Source organism: Haliotis asinina, chromosome 3 (assembly GCF_037392515.1).
Source record: "Haliotis asinina isolate JCU_RB_2024 chromosome 3, JCU_Hal_asi_v2, whole genome shotgun sequence".
NCBI lineage: Eukaryota > Metazoa > Mollusca > Gastropoda > Lepetellida > Haliotidae > Haliotis > Haliotis asinina.
The window spans coordinates 80428488-80446865 of record NC_090282.1 but is presented as its reverse complement, the minus strand read 5'-3'; the positions used below and the strand labels follow the sequence as shown (position 1 = coordinate 80446865).

Genomic DNA, 18378 nt, shown 5'->3' with positions numbered 1-18378 from the left:
AGGAGCTTCGCTTTAAGGGGCCAGTTTTCTTTACATGTTGCATTTGATAACATAGTACTTAAGTAGATATCATACCAATCTAAGGATTTTAATACATTTCTACATATATGAGTTAGGTTTACGTTGCTTTTGTAAGCTCGGCCGAGGTCGGACCGAAAGCTTGTGATATTGTGTCTTTGTTGAACATGTCTGGGAAATAGGGTTGACTTTAAGCAATTTGCTTGCTTCAAATACTACGTTTTGAGACTCAATAAAGATGTATTTAGCTAGATAGAATAGTCATCTGTAAATGCAAACACAAAACAGTATACGTGTGTTAGGTTTAAGCTGTTTTCTAGAGCCCGGGACAAGTCGGGCCGAACAGAGACTTAACACTTTGGGTCGAGAATGGAGAGCGAAAAGGCTTTCACTTTAAGGGACCGGCTATGTTTACATGCTGCATTTTGTAACATTAAAAGGTGATATTTAGGTACATACAGATCTAATCTGTGGATTTAATTACAATTCAAGACACATGGGTTAAGTTTAAGCTGCTTTTGAGAGCTCGGGCCAAGTCGGACCGAAAGCTTGTGATACTGTGCCTTTATTGATTATGTATAGAAAATAAGGTTCACTTTAAGCAACGTGTTTGTTTCAAACACAACGCTTTGTAAGTCTGTAATGTCGTATTGAGGTAGATATAATACCAAACTATGAATACACTTCAAGATACACTTGAGAGGTGAAAGATGCTTCTGACGGAACGTGCAAAGCCGGAAGGAACGCTTGTGATACAGTGTCTCTGTTGAGACTATATAGAAAAGAGTGCTGCGCTTTGAGGAAATGTGTTTGCACATGCTCTACTAAGTGTTATTTAGGTAGATATAATTGCATTTTGCCATGTGTACTAGTAAATTTAATCATTTGCAGGCTATCGGATTTTTGCTGGATTTATACTTTTAGAATACAGTGGCAATACATACGATTGATGCGCGTGCGAATGCATAAATACTTGGTTTGATAACATATTACAAAATGCTGTGATTTAATATATGTCTTTTAACACATTTTTATCATCATGCCATAGTTGCCCACTGGTTCTCGCCAATGCCCTGTCTTTTTAACATAAACATCCTCTGCTGATTCAGCATGAGACAATAAAGGTCAATACCTCACACGCTAAGAGAAGTAAGTAACCTCCTCACACAGACATAACAAGGACAACACAGAATAACAAGACGATGTCTTTTCTCTGTGACTCTCGGTGTGTTGTCAATGTTGGTTTTTCATCGTTAACTATACATTTTCAACCAACCCATACTTGGAGTTCTAGCTACCCAAATGCGCAGATTTCATTTTAATATTCTGCAATCCATTTTTAGTAGTACCCGGTGGCCCGGCCCGGCCCGACCTTTCTTGGCCCGACTTTTAGGCCATCCCAGTTTCGGGACCATTCTTGGAGGTAGCTTTCCCTTTTATGTGATCCTGTTAGCGTTTTAAGCCACACACGAAACGAGCTTAAGTACATTGAACAAGCAGTTGGCAAACCTAAAAAGGCCTCTTAATATGCCTTGGTTTACCCACAAGTGCATTAAAATCTCCATCTTTTATTTGCGAAGTGATATATGAAATGACGAAAGAGTTGGGTTGTCAGTTAAAAACGAATGAGTGCTTAACCGTAAAACGAGGCCGATCCAAATTTAAAAGTATGTTTTTTTCGTACGCGCTAAACTTCACCGTACTGCTACAACGAAGAATGCGAAATCAGCGAATTATTCATTGAAGCGCTCATAATATGAGAGGCAAAGTGCGACTGATTGTGACTTCGTCGTTATTTGTGAATTATCTTCGACACGACTGCACTGTCACATACAACCATATCAGTCCATTCCTTGAATATTGATACCCGGTATGTACCCAAATGAAAATAGAGAGACGTGGAGATACTGCAAGTTTTAGAAGCCAGAGGACTCAAACTGTTTCCTTCGGGCCTCAAAATGAACCTAACTAATGGTGAGTTCATGCTAACTACCAAGTCATCTAGCCCGACCATGTCATTCATTGTCATTTCTATTAGGGACCAGTTCTACTGAATTTAATTTCTGGACTCTATCATTAGTTACACGTGTGGGCGTGTCAAAGGTGAGTCCATGAAAAACTGCAATGTTCAAGGAGGATAATCATATACTCTGCCAAAAATGAAACTACACACAGGAAAAATTTGAATATTTGAACGGTTGCCGACGAATGGTTTCGCTGAAAAAATGAAATGCTGAACTAAAACGTTACGTTACAGTCACGTCTGTAGTGAATCGCTAAAGACCAGTGAACGTTCGGATTAGAACTGATCAACAGTAACCCGCGCTTGTAGTAAGAGGCGATTGACGGGATCGGGTAGTCATGCTCACCGACCTGGTTGACACGGGTTCCCAATTGCGTATGTCGATGCTCATGCTGTTGATCACTGGATTGTCTGGTCCTGAATCCATTATTGACAGAACGACGCCATAGAGCGGGCCATATCGTGCCTATGGACCCGCCACAACAATATGCTAGGGGTGTTAAAGACAGACCCAGGTCGGGCCGACTTGGAGTTACCTGGAGATCTCTACATCCGGGTGAGACATCTTCGTTCAAACACCACTGCCGCATCATCCACAATATTCCAAATCCCTGAACTGCACCGAGTCCCTGACCAGACAGTGCGCAATTGGCTACACTTTTTTGCCAGAAGACCAGTTCAACGTGACGTTGTTCCCTCCATCAACGTCAACGGTTGAGCTTAGGAGCATGACAATGCTCGGCCTAACGTTGTAGGTGTTTGACAGGACCTCCTCCAGCAAATCAATGTTCGGGTGTTATCTTGGCCTTATCTATCTCCCAATTTCTTCCCCACTAAACATCTATGGGATACTCGTGGTCAACGCTCCCACCGGCGTAATCCGCCACCTCAGACACTGCAAGGACTGCACACAACATCATCATCAAAAGTATCTAAACATTCACCAAGACAGCAGCCTTCGGCATCTCCTGTCTTCTGTGGGTAACCGCTGTCAAACCGTTATCGGTACATATAGTGGTTGTATCTGATACTGACATTTTACTTTGAGCAAGTGGCTTTAATAGTGGAATAGTTTCATGGATGTAAAACTAGCAAGTAATGACAGTTTGTGTACACAGTCGCGCCTTTCATATATAGTCCACAGTACTGATGACAAGATATATGCCTGTAGAAAACATGAATCCGTGAAATAATTTCAAGGTTCTACACACACGACACACGACCACACACAAACACTGTTGATTCCTGAGTTGTAACTATTGCAGCAGTTACCTGGAAAACAGTCTTGAAAAACTATACATTCCATCATTAAATGTTGCTCACTCATGTGCGTGAATTTAAGAGTGAAAATTTAAATAAATGAAATAATGGCACCGTCCCTGTTAAAAAAAATACCGTTTTAGATGTTCATGTTATCTTCCATATACATGTATTTCTGTAACCCACCATACCATGCAGTTTCTTATAACTATGGGGAGCTTGTTTTCTTTTACAGTAGACTTGACACTGTATGTGGTATATACGTCATACCTTTCCACGTGGTCGTTTTATTTCTTACAACCAGACCAGTGAAGGTCCCTGGGTAGAATAGGCCTTCAGCAACTCCTGCTTGCCATAAAAGGCCTGTATAAGCTTGTCGCAAGACAAGAACTAAACTCACTCACTCTTACAACCAATCAAAACTTGAATCATCGCTTTGTTTTCAGGGCTTTTGTACATGGGATTAGTCGAGAAACATTTGGTACACTGCATCTATACTTGTATATATAAGTACATTGGTTCACATCTAGTCTTAATTCTTAAATGTGGTGTCTTGTTGGTTACAAATGATACACTGGATAGATATATATGTAACCGGAGCTCGTCCTCGAGGGACATGACGTCATGTCCTTGTTGTGACGTCTGAACACCTCGCGGCTTCTGTCAATATTTCACAATCTAACATTGTAGACACAACCAATGTTTACAAAAGCCCCGCCTACATACACCAAAATTGTGTAATCTCAATGACCAAGCTTTCGTTATTGTGAAATACGACCTGTATTTACACCAAATGTTCAATATTCGTTTCAAGTACAGTTCACAACTTTACACACAACCAAGATGGCTTATCCTTACGGACAGGTAAACGAATGCTAGTAATTGACCACTATTCTGGTGTTTTTGACGGTGTATGTGTTGTAGGAATATTTTCTAAACAGTGTTGAATCGCTATAGCTTTTAGGTTTATCTGTGAACGGCTCTCTTAACTGTCTTCTATGTTAAACCGCCCGATGATCAGAACTTACGAGGAAGTGAGCACATTCTTGTGATATCTTTTCAACGAGAAGTCACACGATCCCCTTACCAATCTTTAGACAGTCGCTTTTCAAAGGATAACCGGGTGCACAACAATGCAAGATCAGTCATACGGACATTTGGGAGAAATCATTGGATGTTGAAGACTTGAGTTTCATTTGTAAGCACTACACAAACAAGAGTCGTCTCCCTTGGGTTTATACTAAAAGGCGTGTTCAGTTTTTGAAGGCTCATTTAACAGCACTGTCATACGCGTCTTATCTAAGATATCTCATTCACGCACTCTTGTTAAACATTATATTATTCATCCATATTGTTTTAGTGGTATGTTCAATTTACATACAACACTGTAGCCATGTAGCCTTAACCTAAGTCTAGATCTTATCAGCATGAATATGTATTAGTTTCAACTCATATGTATTAGTTTACTGAGGTTGAAGGAATTTCTGGTGTTTAACGAAGGTTGTTTTATATATATGCAGCTGCCATAAAATTCCCAAGTTCCATTCGGTAGTTTCACATTATTTTTAAAAGTATGTGCTGAGCATTTAAAAACATCTACTGGTGAACTTCCGCGTTAGTCATATTCTTTACAGATAGTGTGTCCACACTCTAAAGAAAACAAAAATCAAACCAAATATATATTTTTATGTTGAATGTGACTTAACTCAATTCTTTTATGAACCAAAGTTTAGGAGAAGTGAAATAAACAGGTTATATTTATGTCAATAAGTTCTTGTATAAACATATCTCACCGTTCTTCCGGCACATCCCCTTCTCACAACTAACGAAAAAAAACACATTTCTGATGCAGCTGCAACCAAAATAAGACATCAATAATTGAAAAGCATATCCAGATCAATGTATTTTGTCAGCTATGAACAGTTGTCACACGTAAATAATTATTTATTTAATTATTTTATCTTGAGTGTATTTTCACTATCGTTAAATATACAACCAAAGCATAAGTTTTACAGCAGATATTTTTACACGCTTTGCACATGTGCACAGCAAGTCTAAAATTAATGTGAAACCAATGAATGCTAGTATTCCAACCATGGGCCTTCTGATCCAAAGTCAGATGCCTTGTCCACATGACCAAGGAGGTTAACCCCGTCAGAAAGATGACAAGAAAGACTTCATCTATGGGATGACGTCATGTTCCCCAATCAACACAAGGCATGTTCTGGGCCACATAGTTGGTTACTGAGGCATATTTGGCTCAAATTTGATATGAACATGCCCGCCCAGGTTGGGCACCAGTGTAGCGGCCATAAAATTTCCAAGTTCAGTGCTAGGATTTGAACCACAGACCTAATCTGAAGTTGGACACCTTGTCCACATGACTAAAAGGTTTGCCCCATCAGCAAGCTGTCAGGATGTCCTCTGTGGGATGTCTCCATTCCCTGCTATATGTTTATCTTTATGTTGTCCAGTAAAGGTTTCTGGTTCACTTCTATTCCTGATTAGGCATTAACATGTGAACACAAATTCACCCCATCCGTAAGCAGTATGGTCATGCTGAAACCATATACATATGTAGTTCACTTGGTACTGATTTTGATGAGTGTTTGCGTGGACTGATCTTCTGTTGCAGGGCCCCCCAGGGGGATATGGTGCCCCACAATATCAGCAGCAGCCAGCACAGCAACGACCTGGTGGATACCCAGCACCAGGGCAACCAGGATATGGGGGTGGGGCTCCACCTCCAGGAGGCTATGGTGCCCCTGGACAACCCGCATACGGGGGTGGTGCACCAGCAGGTAATAATCTGTTAAACACTACTTCTACAATAAATTGTACCAATCAGAGTGTTCCATGCTTTCTTGGTGTATGACCTTAAGCCAATATTAAAGTATATAGAGAATCTCACCCAAGTGTCTACTAGTACTGATATCAAATATATCAGCAAGAGTTGCTACAGTAACAAAGATCCAAGGCTGGCTGTGGTTATTTGTTACCTTTATCAATGAGTGTTGATATAATTGATATCAGTAGACACAAGGGTGAAATTCTATTTATCATTCAAAATCATTCTTCATTAGTTTACAATGAAAAATGTACATCTCTGAACACAGTACTGCCATTAGATTTGCAGTTCAGTGATCTCATAGCATTGTGACGTCATCAACTTCAAGATGTCATAGCATTGTCAGGGCATTGTGCAAAATCTACTGTCAAAATGATATCTCCTATGAGATGTCACCTGATCTCACAGAAGCGATATCTCCTGTGGAACACAGTCTTGGGTGATAAATTCCATTTTCCATCTTTTACTTAAAGCAAATTAGAGATTTTCTCTGCCCCTGAAATCAAAATACATGTACTTACAAAAAGTTCTGCATATTCTTTCACACAAATCCCAAATGTTGTCTAGCTTAGCAGTTTGATCACATTTTGTTTTGTTTCACCCATTGTTGATTATTAATTTATGACATTGCCCAGCTTGTGCAGACAATGTGGGAAATTCCTCTCTTGGACAACTTGACAGCAGATTTAGTTGAGCTGTATACAGTATTTTAGGTCTTTTGTAGACGGTGAATTGTGATCAGCAGTGATTGCCATGTTTCAGGTTTTGGTGCCCCCCCACCCGGGATGGACCCCCAGGTGCACCAGTGGTTCATGTCAGTTGACAGAGACCGGTCAGGCAAGATTACAGCACTGGAATTGCAGCAAGCGCTCATAAATGGCAACTGGACTCAGTTCAACCCAGAAACTTGTAGGCTTATGATAGGTGGGTTGCCTGCATACACAGCAATAGCAGAGCTCCAGATAAGCTACATATTTTGCGTAAAATACACTATAGAAAAGTACGCAAGAATTCTGAATGGTAGTGTATGAAAGAAACAGTAAATATGTTTATGCTCTGTCAGACAACAGTGCATCTTTACCCAAAACATCAAAATCATGTTGCTCATTATATCATTTCAAGCCAATCAAACAAAGTTTGTCCTTCTCTAAATATTCACAATTATGAACATCTGGAATAATTTTTAACACAATTAAAATGTGCAACAGAGATAGATTATCAACCAATCAAATAGTTGTGTTCTTTCTGTAAGTAAATCAATGATCAGGAGTAAGAGTGGTCAAAAGGTTCCACGAACTTTAAGTAAAACGTCTAATTTTTTTAAGGCTTTACAAACAAAAAACAATTTCTTAAAGGTCACATGCAATGTTAAACACAACTTTGCAGATTCTGGTACCTTTTGGTATGCACTTACCGAAACAAATCATAAAAAATGCCAGTTCAACCTTTAAAGTTGAAAAAAAACGTGATGAAAAAAACGCCCGCGAAATTGTAGTTCAAACGTTTCACTAAATTCCCCCCAGCGCTGGGGGGAAAACTGGTTTCAACAGCTGTGCTGCGCTGCGTCCAGTGTCTGGTTTATTCACACCTGTATGTCTGTATGCCTGTCTGCTAAAGACAACATGCAATACACAGCTTCAATCATTGACCACGTGCAATTTGAACTTAATACCTATCAGACTATACGACATAAAGAAAATAAGTTGATTTATGACTCATGCACCCGAGTCCCGTGTCTGCCACATTAGATACACATGTGATACACATGACATGTTTTTATGTCTGTGGGTTGCAAACAAACGACATTCATTTTTTTTCGGATGACTGGATCTGACAGAAACCGGTGCAAACTCTTGTCAGTTTCAAGTCCTGGTTTGTTCTTGGACGAATGACAGATTCCAGCCACGCAGTAGTTTACCATCTCTACTGATATGATTTTTGTTTGGAACATGTATTTTCCAAACCCAACATCTCTATATACGTTCTTCATGGATAACGACTTCTTTTAGTGTATATGATTTTGTTTGACAACAGTGTATGAATCCATACTGAAACGACGCATCAAGTACACAAAAAGAAGTTGTTATCCATAAAGAATCTTACTTTCTTGTGACTGGCTATACTTCTAAAATGCCCATCAAACAGATCATCTTTCTGTACACACAATGAACCCTCAGCATATCAGCAAATGAAACAGCCAATCGGAAGTCGTCGTTACACTTGAGTGCATATCCACCCGCTATGACTGGGTTCGGTCTCCCGAGGGCTTCGTTTCGGGGGAAGTAAGCCCAAGTACAAAATATTGCACTTTTGAATCGCGATTGTAAGTTTATAATTTTGTTAATTTGTTTTTTCAAAAGCAGCAATGTATATTATATGTCATGAATAAGTGATAAATGTGTTTTAATTATGTTTGATTTTTTGGTTGCATGTGACCTTTAAAGGGACTGGTAGACGGATTAATAGGCAAGTCTCGTGATTCACAATCAGGATAAATTTTTATTGATATTTCCATGAACTTGTAACGTTAGCTATTCACAACTTGGAAGTGAAACAACATGATGCTAATAGGGTTTGTCTAGAGAATAACTGTTAGAGTGAAGACAGGGCTGTTTTTATCACCTTATCACCATCTTGATACCTTGTTTTACACCAGAACAGATGTAGACTAAGGCACACATTATATTTTACAGCACAAGTGGATAAAGCTGTATTAGTTATTAGCTATAATTTAGCATTATTGGAGAGATTTTGTCATATTTTATTATTGAGTAAACAATGTTGCACATGTTATGCTTATTTGAAATGAATATTTGTATTTTAAAGAGAAAAAAGGGTATCTAACAGTATGGATACCCACTTGAAATGCCCACTCAGTTTGTGTATCATACCCACATGGCCAAAAGCTTATCTGGAGCTCTGAGGAAGCTCCTGATTGTCTCATCACATACTTCTGTGGACTGCTGATTGTCTCATAACTCACTGTTGTGGGCCCCTAATATGTGGGTTGTCTCATCACTCATTAGTGAAGGCTTCTGATAGGTGGGTTGTCTCCCCTCCCAACAGCATTCGCCTGATAGGTGGGTTATCTCATCACTCGTTAGTGTGAGCTTCTGATAGGTGGATTGTCTCATCACTCACTAGTGGAGGCTCCTGGTAGGTGGATTATCTCATCACTCGTTGGTATAGGCTCCTGATAGGTAGGTTATCTCATCACTTGTTAGTTTGAGCTCCTGCTAGGTGGATCGTCTCATCACTCATTGGTGTAGGCTTCTGATAGATGGGTTATCTCATTACTCGTTGGTGTCGGCTCCTGATAGGTAGGTTATCTCATCACTCATTGGTGTAGGCCCCTGATAGGTAGGTTATCTCAACACTGGTGTAGGCTCCTGATAGTAAGGTTATCTCATCACTGGTATGGGCTCCTGATAGATGGGTTATCTCATCACTCTTTGGTATAGGCGCCTGATAGGTGAGTTGACTCATCACACATGGTAAGTTGTTCATTGGTCCCCGAAGAGCCGGTGATCAATGTATTTATCTTACCGAACACCTCAATGTTAATTTTGAACGGTCTGAAGCATGGGTATCAGATCATACAGTTCAGTCAACCCTGTGTGAATCAAACGATTCAAATCTTGCTGTTTTTTCCTGCCCGTATTGTCTCAGTAAAGTCGCTGCGATGTAATTCCCCTTCTTAATATGCGCAGTGATTACATTTGAACATTTTGTCAAATTTGTTTCATTGGAAAGAGAGTCAAGTGTTTTCATAGGCATAGATTTGGCGGATGACACAAGAAAAACAGATTTAGAGTTATCTCCCTTCCATTGATTTCCATTCTCAGAACATCAGTAATTTCCAAGCATCATGCGTCATTTAATGATAAAAAAGTAACAACCACGAAGTTCTGAATTAGTTGCTATTGACAGTGGGGTATATTGCAGCACACATTGCTTGTACATGGAGTGCATTGAAAATAACAGGAGAGCGCTCAGCCAATCAGACAGCAACATTTATGTGTAAGGTAAGATAATAGTGTAGGTTCCGCATAGGTGGGTTATCTCATCACACATTAGTGTAGGCTCCTGTTTGCTGGATTATGTTATCACTCGTTAGTGTAGGCTCCTGATGCGTAGGTTATGTCATCACTCATTAATGTAGACCCCTGATAGGTGGGTTGTCATATTACACATTAATTATTGTAGGCTCATAATAGATGGGTTGTCACATCACACACTATTGTAGGCCCGTGATGTGGTTTGTCACACTACAGTACGATACTGATTTTCTCCTTATGTTACTGTAGGCCTCTGATGACAGGTCCTCATATAACTGTCAGTCTGATACACACCATACCACAGAGTTTTCCTATCAATGTAGACTTCAGATGTATTGATACTATTTTGTGCTGACCTCTCACATGGCATATGCTTTGACCATAGGCTAAAAATTTACCACCTGTTTTTTCAGGTATGTTTGACCGTGATATGAGCGGAACGATTGACGTGAATGAATTTAGTGCCTTGTGGAACTACATCCAGCAGTGGAGATCGGTCTTTGAAAGATTTGATGGCAATCGCTCAGGAGCTATTGAAGCTCAAGAGCTTCACTCTGGTGAGTCAATGTTCCAAGTACTATTCTATTCAGGGACTTGTCACAACTTCCAGATGTCTTGTCACAGCTCAGTGCCACTTTTTTTGGTTTCTTTCCACTCACCTGTAAATTCAAGACTCTTTTTTTCCTGGGCCACTTATAGATTTTGATTATTGTGAGTAAGTGAGCTTAGTTTTATGTTGCACTCACCAGCTTTCCAGCTATATGGCAGTGGTCTTTAAATAACTGAGTCCAGACAATCCAGTGATCAACAACATGAGAATCGATCTTCGCAGTTGGGGTATGATGGAATGTGAGCCTGCCAACTGGTCCCGTTAGTCACCTCATACAAGAAGCATGTCTTTGAAGAGCATTTAGAAGTGAAATACATAAGAATGAAAACTGTTATGGATATCAACTTCTTTATTATGAGAACACAACGTTTCGGAGTTAATGCTTACTCCTTCATCAGCATTAACTCCGAAACATTGTGTTCTCATGATAAAGAAGTTGATATCCATAAAAATCTTCATTCTTACAAGAAGCATAGTCACCTTTTGTAGTAAGCATGGGTTGCTGAAGACCTATTCTACTCTGGATCTGGATCTTGGTAATGAGGAAATGATATGTATCAGTGTAATGGTTAGTGTCAACACTTCCGCTGTTGTTACATAATTTACTGATGAATAACTTCAATGGATATTAGACTGAAATGTATCATTATGATAATGCAAGAAGAGTACAGATGCATTTTTGCATTAATAAAATGCTCACATTAATTTCATGATACAGAACGTGTATACACACAAGGTGCTATGTTAGCAACAGCAACATATGTATAGCAGGTCTTCAAAAATATACATGTTGATAACATGTACATGTTCATATCCATATACTGTCAACGGCTTAGAGCAATGCTCATGCTGTTAATCACTGTATTGACTGGTTCAGACTCAATTATTCACAGACTTCTACCACATGTCTGGAATTTAGCTGAGTGCAGCATTAAGTTGGCATTTTGAAGAATATTTAGTAATTAATAAGCTACTGTTATTTTCATGTTCAATATTCATCATGTATTTTATGACCTGTTATAGATTGGTCATTCAAGCATAAATTGTTACTCATCTTCTACGATATTCTTAGGAAATGGACAAAATCATGATTTTCTAGGTATTCCTTCTTTTTGATCCAGTATTCTTCATGATATTTTATTCACCCAGTCTTCAAAGTGATACATATTTTCTTAAATCTCTATTTCATGTTGTCAATAGGTATGATTCCATCTTAAAAGTTTTTGCAATGGTAGAGTAGAAATCTAAACTAGAGCGGTCATTTATCATGAGCAGAATAGACTGAGAATAACAATTTTTAACCGTCTGCATGAAATGTGACATAAATTAATCAGTGATTACAGTATGCTGGAAATCACATGCATAATTAAAACATAACCAGATTAGTCTCTTATCTTCATTTGCCCATGATTTATGTCCATTTTAATTCTTTTGTTTTGGCATATGGTAACATTGTTAAGGGTATCTATTTTCTTCAATGCTAAATAATTTACACCAAAATATAATAAAATAGGATAGGATATAGGATATTTATACAGCGCACATATCCAAACACTAGTGCATGCTCAAGGCGCTGGTATTGTTTCCCCTCAATCACTGGATGTCAATCTCAATAGCACATTGCATTATCAATCTCAACTCCCAGGTGAATACACAACCCGTGCAGCCACTAGGCACACTGAGCTACTGAATATGACCACATTCAACCAAGATGGCAATATTTGTTATATGAACATATTCCCAAAACTGTACATGGTATCTCTCTAGGGCTTACTCATTCATGGTAACGTCCATACCTCTCATCACTAGAAAACAATTGATTTTATTTGTCTTTCAAACATTTGAAATGAAACAGAAGGGCAAAGATTGTTTAATTTGAAATGAAGTTGTTTGATTGGAAAAAGAGCTTTACTAGCTTTAAGAACAAGAATTTATTCTGCTTTTGACCAAGACAGTCTATTAGAAAGTAAAATACCTTAATAAGTATAGTAGGTTGAAGTTGATGATATTACATCATTAAGTATCCATTTTTCGGTCTTCTATATTATGCCACCGTTGCAGAAAATAAGCATCTCTGCTTTTCTAAAATTTACCCTTCATACGCATTTTGGTAATACATTCTTTTTCATCTGTAAATCTATAACCGTATTAGAGAGCAAACATGAATCATCAGCATAATATTAAAAACAATTCCAGAAGCTCTACTCCAAAAAGAATACATGTACTTCAATGTCCTGCATTAAATCTCCTTCAGGTTGATTTACAGACAGACTGAATAGTAAGGGACTTAGGATACAGCCTTGTTGAACTCCTACAAGGGAGTTAAAACATTCTGATATACAAAACTTTTACAGCTGAAATTGATTTTATTTCTTATCGTTCACCATGGAAGCATTTTACCACAAGTATTATTTTGTGCAAGAACATACCATAACAGGTGTAAAAAGGCATGTTATATTCTGTAAGTGTGATCTGAGGAATGTGATGATGATATGTATGAGAAAAGCAAAATTCATGGATGTCAGCTTCATTATTGTGATTAACATGAAGTTTCAGATTATGTGCTTGCACCGTGATGAAGGTTCAAGCATGAAATGTGGTGTTCTTCTCAATAATGAAGGTGACATCCATGAATCTTGCTTTTCTTGTGCATTCCACTTCCAAATGCTTAAGATGTGAAATTCATGGTTTACATTGATTCTTGAAAACTTTCCCCAAAATATGTTCCAGTAGTCGGATGTTCAGTAAATCTCTGTGAAGTCTTGCTTCCCTTAGTTGTGCCAGGATCTGCTTTTCATAGGTTTCTGTCAGAGAGTTGTGGATTATTTCCATTGGGCTGTCTTGTATATGATTGTTTTCCCATGGCACATGGTGATATACTGTGCTCTAATTTAAACAGACCCGTGAAAGTCCCAGGGTAGAATTGGCCTTCAGCAACCCATGCTTGCCATAAAAGGCGACTGTGCTTGTCATAAGAGGCGACTAACGGGATCGGGTGGTCAGACTCGCTGACTTGGTTGACACATATCATTGGTTCCCATCTGCGCAGATCGATGCTCATGTTTTTGATCACTGGATTGTCTGGTCCAGACTTGATTATTTACAAATCACCACCATATGGCTGGAATATTGCTGAGTGCGGCGTAAAACTCAACTCACTCACTCACTCATTTTAACAGTTTTCTTCATGTTGATTGTATCTGCTGAGTCTTTGGTTTTGCAGCTTATTGTTAAATTTTAAAAAGTTTTTTAAATGTCAGAGGCATTTGATGATGTTGTTCTAATGATTGTCAAATATCTTTGTTGCAGCTTTCAGTCAGATGGGGTATAATTTGTCAATGAACTTCGTCAACATGATCGTCTACAGATTTGATATTCAGGCGCGAAGGCAGTTGACACTTGATAACTTCATCCAGGCTTGTGTGATGCTGAAGTCTTTGACGGATGCCTTCAGGCAGCGAGACACAAACATGAGTGGATCCATTAATATTAGCTATGAAGACTTTCTGTCCTTGGCTGTCTTGAATAAACCCTAGTTACTAGAACAATCTTTTAAGCAATCTTTGAGTCAGTCATGCCAAAGATGAAATACAGTTGGTGATTCTTTAACAATGACAAAGAAGATTTAGTGTAAATCAGTTTGGAAATTGCTTTGTGATTGCAACAAGCCATGACCTTTCAGAAGGCAACTGGTTGAAAGAGAGTACATGAAGTAATATTTGGGCCATTGCTCATGCATACACGGTTCCCTTTCGTCTTAAAGGTCACATGCAACCAAAAAATCAAACATAACTGAAACACAGTTTTACCACTTGTTCATGATATATAAAATGCATGGGTGATTGTGAAAAAAACAAATAAACAAAATTAAAATTGATTTTGTACTAGGGTTTACCTGCCTTAAAACGAAGCAGCCACGATAACGAACCCTGTCAGAGGTGGTGGGTGTGCACTCACGTGTAATGACGCCTTGTCATTGGCCACTGGTTCATTTGCCGATACACATAGCCAGCTCTTTTTTTATGGCTTATAAACCCAATAAGTTACATGTGGTCAGTGATTGAAGTTGTGCATTGCATATTGTCATTAGTAGACAGGCAGGCAGACATACTGGTGTCTTGTTTGTATACACAACCAAACTTAGACTACTGCTCACGACCTCATATTCCAGGCAGGCATTCTGTTTCAAGCTCTGTGAACCTATTCACTGCACATGCATTAAGAGCATAGCGCAGCATGCCTGTTGAAACCACTTTTTCCCCCAGCACTGGGGGAAAATTAGTGAATCGTTTGAACTCTGATTTCACCGGCTCTTTTTTCATTACATTCTTTTTCAGCTTTATAGGTTGAATTGGCATTTTTGATGATTTGTTTTGGTAAGAGCATAACAAAAGGTATCAGAATATGCAAAATTGTGTTTCATGTTGCATGTGACCTTTAATTATCTAAAATCACTGAGCACAAAAACAATCAAATTTGACTGCTTTTTATGTAACAAGTTACACTCGCTTGAATTAGTTGTACAAAACAAATCCTGGTTACAGAAGACTTCCTTAGATAAAACAAGCAGAAGTGATGTGACGTGTCAGTCCATTGACACACAGATGTCCTTGGATGTTCCATAACTGAATGGCAATGTATCATGGTCAACAAGGAATATAACAGGTACTGTTACAGATATTCAATAAAGGATATGTGTTCGGTTTCAAAACCTTCATGTCATTTCATCTTTGGTGATGGGGCACATCTTAGAAACTCACTGTTGATTGTCTTCTATCTTTATTTTGTAGTCCAATACCCACAAATAAGTCTGGTGCTCTTTCATCTCGATTCAATTGCTTGAAATAGTTTTCTGAACCATTTTTGCAAAAATAATTGATCAGGACTTTGAAAGAGGACACCCATTTGTAAAAAGCCTTGGAAGAGTATGAGCCTCCTCACTGAACATGATCAAAATGCATAGGCCTTTAACAGGGAGACAATTTCAGTTGAAGCAAATATGAGCCTGCTCACTGACCATTATCAAAATAAAGTTTTTTGAAGCATGACTGTCCCCAAACACTGCCTCAGGTATTTAACAGAGATCCATTCAGTCGAAGCTTGTAAGATCCTAGCCACACAAACCATTATCAAAATATTATCACCAAAACATTACGGTACTTTTGATACTTTCAATATAATAACTGTTCAAACTGTATCCATCAAGATATTGTTCAGTGTCAAGGTTGTGTTTGGCGAGTTTCGAATCTTCATGGTAAAGCAAGTCTGATTGAGTTTTTTCAACAACACTGTCTTTTTACTCCGATGTTTAGAATTGTGATCAGTCATGGAGTTTCAAAGTTGTGAAACCAACTCCTGTTTCACACACTGCTGTAGCTGCTTCACGGTCTGGATGTAAACAGTTGAGATTGTACCTCTGTTAGTCTATACCTGTGTCCTAGTGTTGCCCCAGGGTGTTGGTGTTCTTGACATTATTCACGTCGTTGCTCAACCAGTGTTGAAAATGAATTATATACATTTGTTAATTTCTGTATAATTTAGTCACTTCAATAACCACAATAAATGCCTTTGATCAATTATATGATATTTAATCTTGCTCTTAATATATTCATGAATCATCATGTCTATTTTATTAATATTATTAGATGATAAATGTTTGTTCACTCCATGTAGATGTATGTAAGTGTTATCTTAACATTATATCTTGTACTAGATGCTTTACAATAAGGGAATACTAATTTTAGAAGTATACAAAAATGTCTTTCATATATATGTGTACATCTGAGTATATTTCTAACAGTAAATGTGATTTGTCTGGCATGCTTTTTCAATGAGGCCACCATTCTTGTCATAAGGATGGTTGGAATCAGTATTGAAATATGGACCAGAAAATCTTGATAATTAAACAGATATGTGTGCTGAAGTTTATTGTCACAATATCTTTATTTACCATCAGTCATTGCTAATCGAATAAATACTTTTGTTACTTCTAAACAAAGATTGTCATTGGTTCATTTGGTTTATACTTAAACTTGGAGCAGTGGGGAAGCCTAGTGGTTAAAGTGTTTGCTCATGACACTGAAGACCAGGGCTCGAGTCCCCATGTGTTCAATGAGGTAGCCTAGTGGTTAAAGCATTCACTGTCACCCTGAAGACACAGGTTTGATTCTCTACATGGGTACAATGTCAGATATTGCTGAAATATTTCTGAAAGTGGTGTAAAACCAAACTCACTCACTCAGTTATACTTTAAATGTGAGTTCATCATCCATGTGATGTCACATGAAGTGATTGGCTGCCTACTTCATGTGACCGGTTGAGTGGGGGTTTTGTGGCTTTTAGCAATACTCAAGCCATACCATGCCAGAAATTGGCTTCATACGTTGTATCCTGTATGGAATCGAACCCATGACTTGTGCAGGAGCAAACACTTGAACCACTTGGCTACCTCACTGCCACTTTCTTGTCATAGATAGTTGGTTTGCAGTGGTAGTGTAGTGGAGAAAAGTTGAAGTTATGCATGTCATTGAGGATGGTCCTGATCTGGGTATCAACCGCTGTGGTTACTTGATAATGTCTTTTCAAAGACATCATTGGGAGGGTCATTAAAGGATGAATTCACAGTTGATTTTTTGTAGGAACTATTGTTTTTCTTGTTTGAAATAATAGATGTTATGACTATTTGCTTACGATATTCAAATAGACATTACTTCAAGAGAAAAGATACCATGGTCAGTGTCGGAAGTGCGAAAACTAAAGTATGAAGTAAAATCGATCTAGCAGAATCTATTGCCTGTTCGTTATTACAGGAGAAGGGAGACTACAGGGCGTAGATTATCCCTGACTGGATTTATACTTGCAGTCTGTCTCAAAGTCCCGAACCACATTATTTGCCCTCTGGAACCTTTCTGCAATATTCTAAAACTCTAACTGAAGCAAGTCTAGATTTCACCAGGTTCAGGCTCTGAATCTCTGGGGCTCATTTCTTATTTTAGTTTAATTGTTTGTATTTATCAAAGTCATATATCTTCTCTGACAAAAACGGTGTAGATGAGGAGTTCGTTCTTGAACAAACTCGACAGGGTACAGGATTACCGAAATGTTCTTTCAGCAGGAAAGTCCTTTGTTAAGGGTACGTACCAACCTGATGTAAAACAACAGTGCTTTCCGTGACGGAGTCTGGCACGCCTGCTAACGCGATTTTTTCCCGCCAAATTTATTCTTAGCGCCGCATGCAATGCGACAACGCGCACGCCTACACCATCTGCTCCAGGTGACAACCGACCGCGTCCCAGCACGTGCAGCTGGGACAAGACACGTCACTGAAAACATTCCTGTACCCAACAGCATCCAGAAACATTCACACCGCAATAACAAAACACCGTGTCAGTGCCCGCGCCTTCGTTGTATCTGTAGACGACGACACAATACCACCTTCTTATGAAAGAGCTGGCTGTAGTCCCGGCACGTGCTTGATGCTCGCGCACTGTTGACATTTATTACTGAAGTTCAATGAACCCTTCTTGATTGAATTGCGATACAAACGCTGGTTCCCCTTTCT

At 38.8% G+C, this 18378-nt stretch overlaps 1 protein-coding gene across 1 annotated transcript; it reads left to right on the top strand.

Annotated features, from left to right (window-relative positions):
- The first annotated feature begins 4060 nt into the window (after positions 1–4060).
- On the top strand, positions 4061–14659 carry LOC137278550 (peflin-like). Its single transcript, XM_067810983.1, has 5 exons — positions 4061–4165; positions 5937–6102; positions 6912–7073; positions 10621–10764; positions 14127–14659. Exons 1-5 carry the CDS (start codon positions 4145–4147, stop codon positions 14351–14353), a joined length of 720 nt encoding a protein of 239 aa, XP_067667084.1. The 5' UTR covers positions 4061–4144; the 3' UTR covers positions 14354–14659.
- The last annotated feature ends 3719 nt before the right edge of the window (positions 14660–18378 follow it).